The sequence below is a fragment of the Neolamprologus brichardi genome, chromosome 14 (genome assembly GCF_056152115.1).
Source record: "Neolamprologus brichardi isolate AB-2024 chromosome 14, ASM5615211v1, whole genome shotgun sequence".
NCBI classification, from domain to species: Eukaryota; Metazoa; Chordata; class Actinopteri; order Cichliformes; family Cichlidae; genus Neolamprologus; species Neolamprologus brichardi.
This window is the reverse complement of record NC_142117.1, coordinates 34,907,731-34,922,687: the sequence shown is the minus strand read 5'-3', so window position 1 is coordinate 34,922,687 and position 14,957 is coordinate 34,907,731. Positions and strand designations below refer to the sequence as shown.

The window sequence follows — 14,957 nt, the reverse complement described above, 5'->3', positions numbered from 1 at the left end:
GTTACATGCAGACAGAAGGTGAAGGGTTGGACCTCCCGCTGCAGCTGTTGCCTTGTCTGTCCCTTGTCTCCAGTGTTGTGTGATCTCGGTTCTTGCCTTTTAGAAACTCAGCCGGGCACAGAAAACCCTCTCTGCCCAATCAAATGAGGTGACCCCAAGTCCAGTCAGCCAATAGCAGCAGAGGTCTGAGTATAAATACTTTAGTCCATCACCTGGTAGAGCTGGGCGACCCCTATATTTGGTGGATAGGATCTGATCCCGGGATCTGTTACTTCTTTCTTTTCTCCTAAGCAGGTAAAAGAAAAAAAAACCTGAATGCAATGTTTCAGTTTGACTTTTTGGTAAATGAAAGGGAAATATTCTGATGTTTTTCCCATTTAAATATGGATCAAACCTTTTGAGAACAAAATTGGTCTGAGAGGGCAACCAGAAAACTGAATGGTTCCGCACCGCTGGCGAACACCGAGCCGTGAAAACGTACTCCCCCTCTGCATTTCTGTCTTGGATTTTTGTGAAACGTTTTTTCTGGCACGGAAGCTACTAAAATAAACTTTAATCACTCTTCTACCGATGCACACTGTAGCCTGAAACGTAGGCATTTCTTTGAAAGACGGGACATTCTTGGATGTGAGCAGCAGTGTGGGGTTGAGGGCATATCCATTTGTAGTGCTGTAGTGTCGCGCCAGCAGTTGCGTCTATCTGTCATCTGTTGCTGACGCCTGCAGCACTGGCTTGAGGTATGTCTTTGAATAGTTTAGGAGCGCTTGATATAGTCATGGAACTTGCACAGCCGTCTGTGAGGCATGCAGGCTTTGACCTTTTCGCTGCACCAGGTGTCATCATCAGTTTAATGCACCTCCACCAACTGAGCTGCCTCAAGGAAAGAGACACTGACAGCAAACAGAAAAAGACAGAAGTGAGGAGGAGTTGCATATTTATTCTTGACAACAACCTGATTGATTTTGAAGCTGCAGCGCCGGTTGCCTTTTCAGATTCCTAAACTGCAGAAGTTAAAAAGGTTATTGTGACCAAAGTAGTTTTCTTCTTTCTTACTGCTTTTTCTCAGCTAAAAAGGAATTAAATGAAATAAACAAAACAGATCATAGAGCATAGAAAAATAAAACTGCGAACCTCATTTATTTCTGAGAATTAATATTTTCTGCTGTTTTCATTTTGTTAAAGCTATTTTAAAAGCTGAATTACGTCTGTGGAAAACTACTCCATGCAGGCTTTCGCCTCCCTTGGAAGCTGACGTTACGCTGAATTGAGTGAGATAGGAGAGAAAGCCATTCATCGTTATGAGCTTGAGGTGGGACGGGTGCAGTGGAGGAGGGGGCATGACTATGCTATTAATAATGTTTGTGAGGGGGAGACAGGTGGTGGGACGTCAGAGAGAAAGGAAGAGCAGGGGGAAGAGCACAGCTGACAAAGGGGGGGGGGGGGGGGACGTGAAGAAGACAGAAGGGAGAAGTTAAAAAGTAAAAAATAAAAGATCAATAAAAGATCAAAGAGGAAGACGGACAGGATGAAGACTCATAGACGGGTGTTCACTGCTCTGTTAGCCTCTTCTTTTCTTACATAATCACACCAGATGGACATCAAGTGATAACTGGTGAATTAATTAAACACATTTTTTCATGGATGCTTCTGTCATATTATTCTGATAAGGGAAACATTGCATGATCCCGCCTAAATAATTAAAACAGCACACTGTCCTCTTTCCCCCGTCTCCTGTCAGGTGGAGTAAGAATCGCAGCCATGACGAAGAACTGCCACAACGACTACAAAATGAAGTTCTCGAGGGACGACGAGTACCCCGATCTGACCCAGCACAATAACCACATGGCCAAGGTACAAACCCTGCTCTGACACGGTCTAAACATGGACACTTTACTGCCACACACATGGGCTCAGATGCTATTTAGTTTCAACGAGACACGATTCAGGGTTTTGTGAAGATGCGTGTCAGAAAAATGCTGTGATTACTTCTTTCGGGATCTCTTAGATTTCCCGGTAAAGACAGGTGAGTCACATGGCTGACCTGCATGTGTTATCTGCTGTAGGTGCTGAGCAAGGAGATCTACGACAAGCTGAGAAGCAAGTCCACCCCCAGCGGCTTCACCGTGGATGACGTCATCCAGACCGGTGTCGACAACCCTGGTAAGAAGCAAAGGCAAACAGGAGACATGAATAACTGTAGCACAACCTGTAACCAAATACGTGATTAGGTTACTGACATTATAGGTTTTACTTTTATTTGACATTTTTGTTGCCGGTTCAGGAACGATTCCCTTAATTTTCAAATGCATTTAAATTTTTGTTTACTTTTAATACGGGTGGTGTTAGCCAGACTGTAAGATTGAAGAAGTTCACACCTGTACAACAACACAGCACAACATTCAGACTCGTCAACATCTGCTCATCAGGCTGGTTGTGTTAATGAATTTGACCAAACGGACAAAGATTAAGAGTGAAGACATTTCCTGTATACTTTTTATTTTACTGCTACTTTATTTGATATACAGCATGGTTAAAATCTTTCCTACTCTCCTTCTTGTCCCAAGGTCACCCCTTCATCATGACTGTGGGCTGCGTTGCTGGTGATGAGGAGTCCTATGAGGTCTTCAAGGACCTGCTGGACCCAATCATCTCCGACCGTCATGGTGGATACAAGCCCACCGACAAGCACAAGACCGACCTGAACTTCGAGAACCTGAAGGTGAAGAGTTGTTCAACAGTGTTGGTCAAGTTACTTGAAAAAAGTAATCAGTAACTAATTACTGATTACTTCCCCCAAAAAGTAATCCCGTTACTTTACTGATTACTTATTTTCAAAAGTAATTAATTACTTAGTTACTTAGTTACTTTTTAAAAACACGATTTACAACCTGAATAGATGATAAAGCGATAGATCTTTCAGCCCAATTCTACTTTTTCTACATAATCCATCATACAAAATGTAATCAAATGGAAAAGTCCCTTTTTAAAACTTGTTTTATTAGTTTTAATCTTTTAACTTTATGCATCAAGTAAAATTTAATTATATGCACCATTCTCTGACTGGAAGAAATTTGTTTAATATTTAAACCTATTTTCTGCACATTCCAGCACATAAAATAAAATATTTTTTGTGTTTACACTCAGTCTTTCAAATAGATGCAAGTAAAACACAGCAGAAAATAAATAAAGTCAAAGACTCAGCGGTCCTTTTGCTCTATTTTCACCTGTAAAGCAGGTGGGCGGAGGTTTACCTTGGTGCAGGTGTGCCGCAGCGGTCAGTGGAAGAATCCGCGAGTTTCTCTGTGACTTTCCCATTACGTCATAGCGCACTCGGCGTTTGCACGGAAGTTTAGGGGTTTTTTTCGCTGTAAAAAGAAGTTTTCTTCCCACGCACAACGGACACTAATTTTTATGGAATCAAACTCACCGTAAGGTCAGTACTTCCACGCTTTAAACGCTGCACGCTCATACTCTCTCCCGCACTCGATATATTAAACATTGTTGCTCTGCACACAGCTGTTTTCACAAACGTCGCACTCGCTTACGTCACTGTCATGAGACATTCTCGCAAAAAATCATGGTTTTAGTAACGCAGCGTTCCTACGGGAAAGTAACGGTAATCCAATTACCGTTTTTGCAATAGTAATCCCTTACTTTACTCGTTACTTGAAAAAAGTAATCGGATTACAGTAACGCGTTACAAGTACCGCGTTACTGCCCATCTCTGTTGTTCAATATTCCACATTTACACCAGCCTAGTCACATTCATTCCCTAAACTGTGTTAAAGCTGATGTACTTAAACTGGACTAACTTAGAAGTTAACTTCCACATCACTCAAAATGTGGGTCCACATTTCATTTCTTTGAGTTTGTCAATGAAAGACACATTCATTTATTATAGAAATGAAATCAAAATATATACTATAACATAATTATAATGTCTGCGTTGTGTTCCAGGGTGGTGATGACCTGGACCCCAACTATGTGCTCTCCAGCCGTGTCCGTACTGGTCGCAGCATCAAGGGATTCACCCTGCCCCCCCACAACAGCCGTGGAGAGCGCAGAGCCATCCAGAATCTGTCCATCGAGGGTAAACGCTAAATGTCAAACCTATAAGAATAACCCACATGTTTATAAAACTCAGGATTTTATTCACACACTGACATCTTTGTGCCGCACACCTTCCTTCCTCAGCACTGGCCAGCCTGGAGGGTGAGTTCAAGGGAAAGTACTACCCCCTGGATGGCATGACTGATGCCGAGCAGGAGCAGCTGATCGCTGATCACTTCCTGTTTGACAAGCCTGTGTCCCCCCTGCTGACCTGCGCCGGTATGGCCCGCGACTGGCCTGACGCCAGAGGCATCTGGTGAGAAACAGAAATAAATCTGAACCAATAAATCAATCTGAACCAATAAATCTGAAGATAATTACGTGCTTTCTCCGTTTATGAAAACACAAACACATTAGAAACATCTGAGAGAAATTCTCCCATCTGCCCTTCCTCGGCAAATCTTTGACATCATTACCATCTGTCTGCATAATATGAAGAAAACACCAATTATTTCCTCTTTTAAACATCTCTTAAAGCGTCTCATGTTTGCTGAAGCTGCAGTTTAAACTTACATCCTTTAAAGAATTTTTAAAGGATGTAAGTCATTTGACTACATCCACAGAGATCTTCAAGGTCAACTTAACAATTTATTGGTTGAATATAGAGAGAAAGCCTACAAGTGTGGCACAGATTTCTTTAAGAAGTGCTGCTTGTTGCCAGTAAATCAAATAAAACTGAGCTGGGTTTTATTCCTCTAGGCACAACGACAACAAGACCTTCCTGGTCTGGGTGAACGAGGAGGATCACCTGCGTGTCATCTCCATGCAGAAGGGAGGCAACATGAAGGAGGTCTTCAGACGCTTCTGTGTCGGCCTGCAGAAGGTAATACTCACAAATAGGACTCTCTATGGTTTCCTTTTTTGGACTCGCTGGGCTCTTAAACAACCGTAGGATGAATAATTTCTTACTCTTCACCGTTCAGATTGAGGAGATCTTCAAGAAGCACAACCACGGCTTCATGTGGAACGAGCATCTGGGCTACATCCTGACCTGCCCCTCTAACCTGGGAACCGGCCTGCGTGGTGGCGTGCACGTCAAGCTGCCCAAGCTCAGCACACACGCCAAGTTTGAGGAGATCCTGACCAGGCTGCGTCTGCAGAAGCGTGGCACAGGTGCGGAAAAATGCTTTTGAAGCTATAAACAGACATATTAAGCATTTAGTGTACAAACAACCACCTCAGTGTCACTTTCTTGGGACGGATGATGTGTGTGTCTGTTCCAGTAAAATTACTTGATGTGGGAATGAGCCTTTAATTTCACGTCATCCAGCTGTGCGTCTGAAACAAGCTGATAAAAGGGAATAGTTGTCTTTGCTGATGGGATGTACTACGCCAGTGGCTAAAGGGTAACTCCTCCTCCCCCTACGCCTCCTCTTGACCCTTCTTGTTCTTATTGTCCTCATCTTTTGACACAGGCGGTGTGGACACAGCCTCCGTGGGCGGTGTGTTCGACATCTCCAACGCTGACCGTCTGGGCTCCTCTGAGGTGGACCAGGTCCAGCTGGTGGTCGATGGCGTCAAGCTGATGGTTGAGATGGAGAAGAAGCTTGAGAAGGGAGAGTCCATTGATGGCATGATCCCCGCCCAGAAGTAAAGTGGACAGACATCCCACGATCGAATGACTGTCGGAGTTTGTTTTGTTTTTTTATTTTATAAAAAAATGAAGCGGTAGCCTTGTTGTAAAGTTATTTTACTGGTTTCGGCCAACTGGCTACTTTCTGCTTTCTTCTTTCCGTCAACAGACACTCCACTTCTCTTTATCCTCCTTCCTTTCTTACTTATTTCTGCCATCATTACTCCTCTCATCCTCTCATCCTCTGTCTTTGGTTTCTTCTAACTCTAACCATCTCTCTTCCCATCATCTCGGTAACATCCTGGGATCAATCCATGCATAGTCTGACCGTGGCTATGTACAAGCACACCAAAGGAATTTTTTTTGGTTGTACAATATAATGGACTATTAAATGATGCCCCATGTGACAATCAAGCTTCCTGGTTATGTCATCTTTTCTTTATGAGATCTCCTGAGAAGAGAACATTAATTTCACTGGCAGCAATCACCATTCTTGAACACTAATAGCTTTGTTGGGTGCACAAATTTGAATTTAAGAGGTAAAAAAAAACAGACATAAAATAAGAAAGAGGTTGAAAGTCTTTATTTTTGTGTGACACGTTATTTCCAAGGAGACATGCAGGATTGCAGGTCGATCATTTCTGTAATTTCAGCCCATAAGTTAAGTTTTACTGATAACAGCGACGGCTTTAAACACACTACACAACAGAACTGTAGCCTTAAAGCGCGGCCCTAACCGTATCTAGAGAACAGCCCCACGGGGCGAGGCTCCGTTATACACGAAATAAAAAATAAAACAAACAAAAAAAGAAAGAAATCTGCAAAACTAGCCCTAAATCACAGCTTCACATTATCAGACAGCGGTGGAGACCTGCCGCGGCTGAAATCTCCCATGAAACAGATAAATTGCTGTAGTGAAAGATCACAAATCTGCTCTAACATCCAACGTTTCCATTCCCAGTGTTTTGTCAGATGCTGCATACTTGAAAAGGACAAGTTATAGTTGCGTAGCTTTATAGAGTTACAATAGACGTACAACAACCTTTTGATTTCGGAGTTATCAGTGTCCGTGCACCAATGTGTGATCACCGTAGCGCTAAGCGGAGTCTCTGTTGGTATAATTTTGGTAACTATGATCTTTAATGAGCAGCAAAGTGTTTTTTTATAAAAGAAAAATGAATTCTTAAAGGTCATTCAAGGTCACATTCCCCCTTTAAACTACTGCCTCATCAACGCGCACGCCACAAGCTTTGACAAGGCAGGAGTTCGATTGGTTAACAGTCAAAAACCTCTTACAGCAATACTTAAGTCTGGTTGGTCAACAGTCATACACCTTTCAGCAGTGCTGCAGTCTGATTGGTAAACAGAGATTAAAGTCTACAGTTTGGTAAAGATGTTTCAAAGAAATCAGTGTAATAAAGCACAAAAAAAAAGACTGATGTAAGACAGATTTTCATTTGAGTTGAGAGTTCATTAGAAATTTGGTACTTTTTAAACGTACCTGTACATCGGTTCCCTCTAATTTGGTTACAGTAACGTCACTGTAACCAAGTGGCACATCTACCTGGAAACCTGAAGACGTCACAGCTGGTTTTACCATGTAAAGTCAAGAAGCCATATAAGCAAAGAAAGACATTCAGGATGATTCTTAGTATTCTTTGCAGTCGGCTTTAAATGGGTGAAAGAAAAAATGGGATGTTAAAAAGAAAAAAGGGGGAAAAGTTTTTAAAAATAGAAAAGAAAGTGCTTAATAAATTTCAAGAAGGTTACAGCAATAAAAAAATAAAAATAAAACAAACAAGGAGCCCTGTTAATCGTAATCGGTGCTTATTCAAGTCTTGATTCTTGGCTTTGTGTCTGCATTGCACTACACTCAAGTGAAGCAGTGGCAAAAAGCTGGGATACTGTTTCGTACTGTTAACTACACAGTGAAGCATCAAATCCTACACTACAGCATTTGTTTGGGGATAAAATTATGAGGAAAAAAACCTAAAGGTCTCTTTCTTCCTTTTATGAATGTTTTTATTAAAATATGAGTCATCACTTTTGGAAAATGGACCAAGTTTTTAACCTCTCAGCATCTGCCAGCTCAAGCGTTTATGGTTAGGTTAAGAGAAAACAGCGATTCCAGGGTTAACTGATAAGACTTCATGTGGCATGTGGCTAAAACCCAAACCCTGAGCAGGTCATGAGTGATCTAGGAGACTGTCAGAAGTAGGAGGTTAAATCGTGTTTGGATTAGCCTGGTATAACAGGAAGTGAATCTTTTTAGTTGCCATTTTTTAAAGTAGTATTCTTTTTTAAAATTTTGATGGGCAAAAGTGTATTTTCATTAAATGCATTTACTCTTTATTTACTGGAACTACTTTCATCAGGACCAGTGCGTAGGAGTCCTGAAGCTCCATTAGCAGAAATGTATATGGCATTCATAGTTATGTTTACATTAGTGTAGAAGCAGATGTAACTACGCATTGCACATTTTTAGCTTAACTTTAGCCATTTGTATCTACACAGTGAGAGCTTCTCCTGCATCCAGAGCATCAAACCGTCAACTGGGTCAGACTAAGAAACCCAAACACCGGCTCAAGAGAGCCTAACATGTGGTTGTAAGGATGTTTTCCACAACCTCACTCTTAGATGCTACAAAAACCTACACACTGGTTGTTTAACTTGTGTGTCTGTGTCACAATAATGCACTCCGATTGGCTTGTTGTTTTTGTTTGTTTTTTTAAGAAAAATACAACATAAAACTGATGAAACCAACATGGATACAGGGACTTCCTGTTAGGTATTAAAATTAATTTCTTCTATTGCAAGGAACACATTAAACTTAGCACTTTAAAGGACAAACATTTGGTGAAGTTGTATTTGTTTTTAAGGATCAGAGCGAACGCTTAAATAATCAGGTTGGTCCTGTATTATTAGGCAGCTTTGCTTGTCTGTAAGCGCTTCACCTGCCAGCTATGAGCCCAGCAGGCAGAGAAGCAGTTTACCTGAAATGATGCAAACACGTCAGACTCCCAAATGAGCAGAAACACCAGTTTTGTTCATGGATGGGCAGAATTTCTGCAACGCTTGTCTTTGCATTTCTGCATGTCTCCCTCTAGAGGCCGGAGGTCACACTACGCCCTCGCTTAAATATGTGACGTTTGCCAAATGTCTGCCCGTTTTAAAAGCACTAAAGAAAGAAAATAAACTTAATACACAAAAATGAAAACATTTCTTTAAATAGCAGCTCTTTAAAAAGGAATGACAACAAATATGATACAAAAGGAATAACAATGTCAACAACAACAACTTATTCAGCGCCATCATTCGCACCATCCCCATCATCATCATCAAATATGAAATCATGAAAACAAAAACAGTCTGACTCTATGGGCTCATTTTTTTACGGTGGTGGTGTTAAGCAGGGATTGTAGGTCACTGACAGCTCCAAGGTCAAGGGTCATCATAAGCCTGCAGCGGTGGGCGATCCACATCTGTGTATCCATTTGTCTGCCTGTGACTGGTGGCATCAGAAGAAGAGGGTCTTTGGCGGAGGCGAGGCATCATTAGCCACGCCAGCTGAGGTGGAGCCCAGGGATGAAGAGAAGAGGGTTTGTGACCCTTCTCCTCTTCATCCCTCATCATTCATTAACCTGTCCTGTGCGTTGTCAATCTGCCCCACCCCCGGTTGCCCTCAGAGCTCCAGCTCCTTGGACACTTTGGTGGCAATGTCTCTAAAGGCTAACGGTGCCCCCCAGAGGCGCTTGAACTTTACACCGCTGCTCTGGCCCAGCCCGCTGGGCAGCTGGCAGACCTCGGCCTCGAAGGCCACGCGGGCCCCGGCTGCTCCGTGGGTGCAGGACAGGAGGAAAGGCCCGGCCAGGTGGACCTGGCAGCCGCAGCCCTGTGCCGCCTCACGCAGCGCTAGCACCACCTCGGCCGGGTCGCGGGGGCTCCGTACCCTCACATCCCAGCCGCATCGGGGGGTCCGGGGCTCGGCCGCTTTCTGATGCCCAGATAGATGGCGACTGAAAAGGTTAAGAAAAGGGAGGGGTGATGCAAATGGAGGAGATAGATGGAAAGTTTTTAAGAGAAGAGCAAAGGCAGAAGAAGAGATTTAAATGTAGGATGATGAACGGTAAAGTGTGGAGACAAGTGATTGAATGTGTGGTTGTGTGAGAACATGAGTGGTTAGGGGGAGGGGAGGAGAAGAAAGACAATTAATATCACACACATCACTGGATTTTGATTCTGTTCCTATGACACAGATGAGTCAAAGTCTATTTTCTACACTAACACATAATTGCTGTTCAAATAAGATATGAAAATAAACATTTCTTCTTTAAAAATGTTTTATAATGAGTAACATGAAAGTGGTCCGTGTTCAGTGTAATCAATAATTATCGTCTGTAATGGACTTCTTGTTCTGGAGCAACACATGACAACAAACAGCATAAAACCTGCTGGTAAAAGATATAATTTAATGCATTTTCTATTAGTCCAACATTATAGTTCTATTAACTACCACAGGGAGACACACTCAGCATCTACCACCACAGTCCGTTTGCTAACGTTAGCCTGGTGCAGCTGGTTTACCTGCTGTTTTTAACCTGAGACTGGGCTGGAGCAGCTGAGGCTGAGAGGGAGCGCACACCAGTTTGAGTAAAATAAAAAGAGACCGAGACTCAGTTTACAGAGATTACAGTACAAGAAATGAATGCGACCTCTGAGCTATGATTCAGGGGTCTCATGTGGCTTTTGATTACTGACAAAAATATTTTTGAATTTCACCCAGAGGTGAAAAATATCTCTGTGTGCTGGCCATGATTTATGTCTCATATAAATAATGTGAAACAGCATGAGTGTCATTTCATCACACGTTCATCTCTGTAGCCTCTCAGTAACAAATACATGAAGAAAAGAATAGACAGCAGTAGCAGCCATTTATAGCAGGTCAGATTTCTGTTACAGAGGTTTACCTACGTCTTTTTATTTTTTATTTAAGATGCTTGCAAGGAAGAGACTTTACATGATGTATCAAGTTTTGTATTTGCCTTTAAACTTAACAAAGACTTTAAGATGATCATGACTAGATGTGCTATAGAACAGCGGTCCCCAACCCCCGGGCCTCGGACCGGTACCGGTCCGTGAGTTGTTTGGTACCGGGCCGCGAGAGTTGAGGCTCAGGTGTGAAATGTATAGTTTTCAGGGTTTTTATCGGTTTTCAGCGTTATTTTGTTATCGTTTTTATCATTAACTCGGTTTTCCTTGGTCTTTTCACGTGTGTTATGAATAAATCTTCTTTTTTTTGGTACTGGTACTAGTTTTATTTTGTTGTATTTATCCGCGACACCTTAAAGGCCGGTCTGTGAAAATGTTGTCGGGCATAAACCGGTCCGTGGCGCAAAAAAAGGTGGGGACCGCTGCTATAGAACATTATAGAGACTGTAGAGAGGGAATAGAGCAGGTAATTATACAATACACTGAAAAAAACAAACCAAATTTTAATTATTCTTTCTACTGCTGAGTAACTTAATCTATACCTAACAGTAAAGCCTAAGATTCTCTCCTTAATCTACGCTACATGGATGGGATAATTTCCTTAATTAATAATTTGAATTTGAAAAATAATCAGTAACTAAAGCCTTAACAAATGTAGCGAAGCACCTTTTATCTGTAACAGTTCGCAAGCGTTGACCTTTGGGGACAAATGTGACAGAGGCACTCACACTGCTGAGCTTTCTTATAAATAGCCTGATGCGTTTCATTATTCATGACCTGTTTCGGCTGCGTAAAGAGAAAAAAACACTTTGTAGGGTATCGAGGGTTACTGCTGCAAGCCTGCATCACATGTGAACCTGTGATTGGTGAAAACATCGCTCTGCTAACTGAACCCTGAATTCAGCGAGTGTGCACGATGTGTCTTTCTGCCTCCTGCGTGCTTCGACATGTTTCCGTGTGAAAAATAGCCTCTGTTGGAACTTTATTTCCTGTACTGGTTAAAACATGTTTGCTCACCTTGTGACCGGAGATCTGCTGATTCTCTCAGGTTCGTCTGTGACCCTCAAGAAGAAAAACACATTTATCTGTTAGAAATCAATCGGCCAACCGCTTTCTCACACAACCCCTCCCCTTCTACACCCTCCACCCCCATTTCCTGTCAATCAGCTGCACAGCTAATGGACCAATCCACTAAACACGACACAGAACATGATCTTCAAATCACAGATGGATCACCGACCTGCACTCACTGCACTGAAACACTGGATGGATGTGAAACCACAAAAACCGACAAAACGAGTGAGAAGGATGAACAAATGCCGAGGGGGTGAATTTATGGCAGCAGACCAGGTCTCAACATATAGTTTGTGTTACACGACTCACGCAAACGCAGACTTTTAATGCTGGTAGAAGCACAAATTAGTGAGTTACAAGATGCCAGCAGGATACTCATGAGATCAGCTTTTTCACAGGCTTTATGACTGCATTTCACGACTTTTGTTTTAGCTTATCGCAGAAAAATACTGGACAAATAGACATTTTCTACTCCTCCTGCACTGTGAGCGGTCGTATGCATCCATTCACGCACACTCACACAGACCACACATTCAGACAGTGCTCTATTCTGTGCACGCTCTTTTTTTATATGATGCCCACACTCTCACGCTGATGGGTGCATCAGCAGTAATTTGTGGTTCGGTGTCTCGCTGAGGACATTCAGACTAGAGGAGCCAGGGATTGAACCACCGGTCTTCCGGTTAGTAGATATAGTACACTATGACATAGAGCCTTCATCTGTAGTTTGGATTCAGGAGACAGAGCCCTTTCTAATTTTAAGATTAGGATTCAAACTTTCCTCTTTGATGAAGCTTATAGTTAGTTAGTTCCCATGATGCACTGAGCACTTCTTCTCCTCCACCCTCCTCCACCCGTGCTGCATGTGATTGACTTTCTGTCTGCTCTCTCATGGAGTTTGTGCCGTCTCCAGGACCACATGATTTGCTATGATTACACTCACACAGACGGGCTGGATAATACAGTTCCCATCTGTGTCCACCAGGGGCCACTGTTGCTATTCACGCGCTTGACTGATGGCTTCCTTCCCGCCAGCATGGCAACCTGATCTCTATTCCTGGAAATGGGGGTGACTTTGAAGGAGCCAGCAGTGAGTTTTCACTGACAGATTAAGTTTGAAAAATGAAACCTAATATGAACTACGATGACTAAGGAGCTGTTGTGGTGCAGAGGTTTTAATCAAAGCTAAACAAATGTTTAGATTGCGTAGCTCAATGTTTTGACTGCGTCACACAAAATAAAAAGTAGAGAGCAATCCGTCCTAATCCCCAGGAATAACCACTGGGATACACCTTTATGGGAAAAAGTTATCCAAGTAATTATTGAGCAAATATCTCGAGGGGAATTCTTTAGGTTTAAGAACACTAAACCTGACCATTATAATTGAGTTTGAGGTCCTCTATAAAGATTATGACCTTGACATCTTGTCTGTGTAAAGAACGAGAATAACACTCCTGCTCCTCCAAAACAAGGAGCATCACATCCTCATGAAGGAATTCAAGTGTTTTGTGAGCAACGAGCGTGGAGTGGCAGACTGACCAGACTCTTCTGCTGTGAGTCAGTGACTGTGTGCAAACGCTAAAGTATGTAAATTGCAAAAAAACAGATTGTGTGGGGGAGAGAGAAGCAGAAGAAAAAGAAGAGGACACGGACGCAAAAAGAGAGAGGAAAAAAAGACCGAAACTGGGACGAGAGACAGACAGAGACAATTTGCGGCAGCGTAACAGAACAATCTGCTGGTATCGTGAGGGAGAGCTGCGCACGATCCCCGTTTAAGACAGATAAACTGTGGTTATATAACTAATCCTGGTTTAAGACGGCAGTGATGCTGGGTCAGTCGGTTAGGATGACTGTAGCAGGCCCAGATGCTTCTTACAAGCCTCTGCTCCTGCAGAGCACTAAGACGCATGCTGGGTACATTTACAGTCACGGTTCAACATATTTGTTGTATCGCGTTAATTGTCAACAGTTACAGCATGATCCATTAACTTTCTGCCACCTTGTATACCATATAGTGACAGCAACCTCCACATTGCCTTAGTCTAAATTAAAACGTCCTGTGCATCCTGTGCACAGCCTTCTAGTCTCCTAATACCAACCTTAAAAACCCTTCAGACCTTTCCTCAGTTTGTTTGCTCTAGAAAGAATCATTAGCTATGGACTGATGTCAAAAATACCTTTTTAAACACTTGAAATAATATTTTATAACATTAGATGTGAAGAAAAAATCAAGACAATTATCTAGAAGTGGATAAAAGTGATGTTTTTGACATACGTTGCTGCTAAAACCCATTCAGGAACGCACCATACGTCACACTTTTCAGAGGCATAGAACCTGCCTGTCTTCATCTCAGCTCTTCTTCCTTCACCCCCTGTGTCTTTCTTGTATAAAATACACCCCGCTTCCTTTCTGTCCCAGTTTCTCTGCTTTCTCTGAGAATCCAAAGCCCTGCTGCTGCACGACTGATGATTTGTTAACAGCATGGACAAACATATGGTGTTGATTTTGTGACTCAAAGTAGTGCAGTTGGTGTGCAATAAACTCATACTCCAGGGAACGCACAAACATACACACACATCTCCATAGTGTTGTTTATTCTACACTCTGCGTGAACAAGAGTGTGTGTGTTGCCCATGCGCTTGTTTGTGAGCAGTGATTTCTAGCTATAGTAGCTAAAAGACCTAACATCCTACCTGATGGTAACATTTAAAGACATACTACAGTAAAAAGGAAAACTTAAACATACATTTAAAATAGAAATAATTCACTTTTTTGTTGCTTTTAAGTGCTTTGCTAGAAGCAGGTAATGGTGCTGTGCTGTTTACAGCCTGTAGTGAGTGCTACAGCCTAAAGCTGAGCCACTGGAGACGGGGGGGGAGTGACAACAAGACACTAAAGCAGACAGCAGCTGATCAGTTTCAGAAACACAAACACGCTGGTTTTGAGATAAAGCTGCTCTACTGGAAGAAGAAACCATCAAACATTTCATCAGTGGACTTGGCCACAACTTTAAGTCAGATCTGCAGAGTTTAGTCTTACTGCATTTCAACTTTCTAAAGGGAAGTTTGAATCCTGGATTTTTATAACCTTTTACGTCAATTAATGGAAACATAAAACCGAGTGTGTACAAACAGTGACCGAGCATGGGTGAATAAGCACATCAAGTAACATAAAAGGAGAAGATGTATCACAACAAATTTCTGCATGGTA

The 14,957-nt window shown here is 42.3% G+C and overlaps 2 protein-coding genes across 3 annotated transcripts in view; one reads left to right on the top strand and one right to left on the bottom strand.

Moving 5' to 3' along the window:
• The first annotated feature begins 164 nt into the window (after window positions 1–164).
• Window positions 165–6,097, top strand: ckmb (creatine kinase, muscle b). The gene is made up of 9 exons (XM_006805182.3): window positions 165–294; window positions 1,739–1,851; window positions 2,064–2,160; window positions 2,565–2,719; window positions 3,958–4,090; window positions 4,195–4,366; window positions 4,810–4,933; window positions 5,034–5,223; window positions 5,526–6,097. The coding sequence occupies exons 2-9, from the start codon at window positions 1,759–1,761 to the stop codon at window positions 5,702–5,704; spliced, it is 1,143 nt and encodes a 380-aa protein (XP_006805245.1). The 5' UTR covers window positions 165–294; window positions 1,739–1,758; the 3' UTR covers window positions 5,705–6,097.
• A 154-nt stretch (window positions 6,098–6,251) lies between these two features.
• The window catches only part of mark4b (MAP/microtubule affinity-regulating kinase 4b), a 55,667-nt gene continuing 46,961 nt past the window's right edge, over window positions 6,252–14,957 (bottom strand). The window contains exons 16-17 of one of the 2 annotated variants that reach the window (XM_087851216.1): window positions 11,690–11,734; window positions 6,252–9,699 (exon numbers count right to left, since the gene is read on the bottom strand). In XM_087851216.1, coding sequence (XP_087707342.1) covers window positions 9,366–9,699; window positions 11,690–11,734 — 379 coding nt within the window. In that variant the 3' untranslated portion in view covers window positions 6,252–9,365. The remainder of the gene's footprint in view (window positions 9,700–11,689; window positions 11,735–14,957) is intronic. The other variant, XM_087851217.1, reaches the window with a different exon arrangement.

Bases quoted from the DNA above. Each gene is read 5' to 3' on its own strand.
- ckmb (XM_006805182.3), top strand. From the start codon at position 1,759: ATGACGAAGAACTGCCACAACGACTACAAAATGAAGTTCTCGAGGGAC. The intron at 1,852-2,063 runs GTACAAACCCTG...TATCTGCTGTAG, and splicing joins ACAATAACCACATGGCCAAG to GTGCTGAGCAAGGAGATCTA. The intron at 2,720-3,957 runs GTGAAGAGTTGT...GTTGTGTTCCAG, and splicing joins TGAACTTCGAGAACCTGAAG to GGTGGTGATGACCTGGACCC.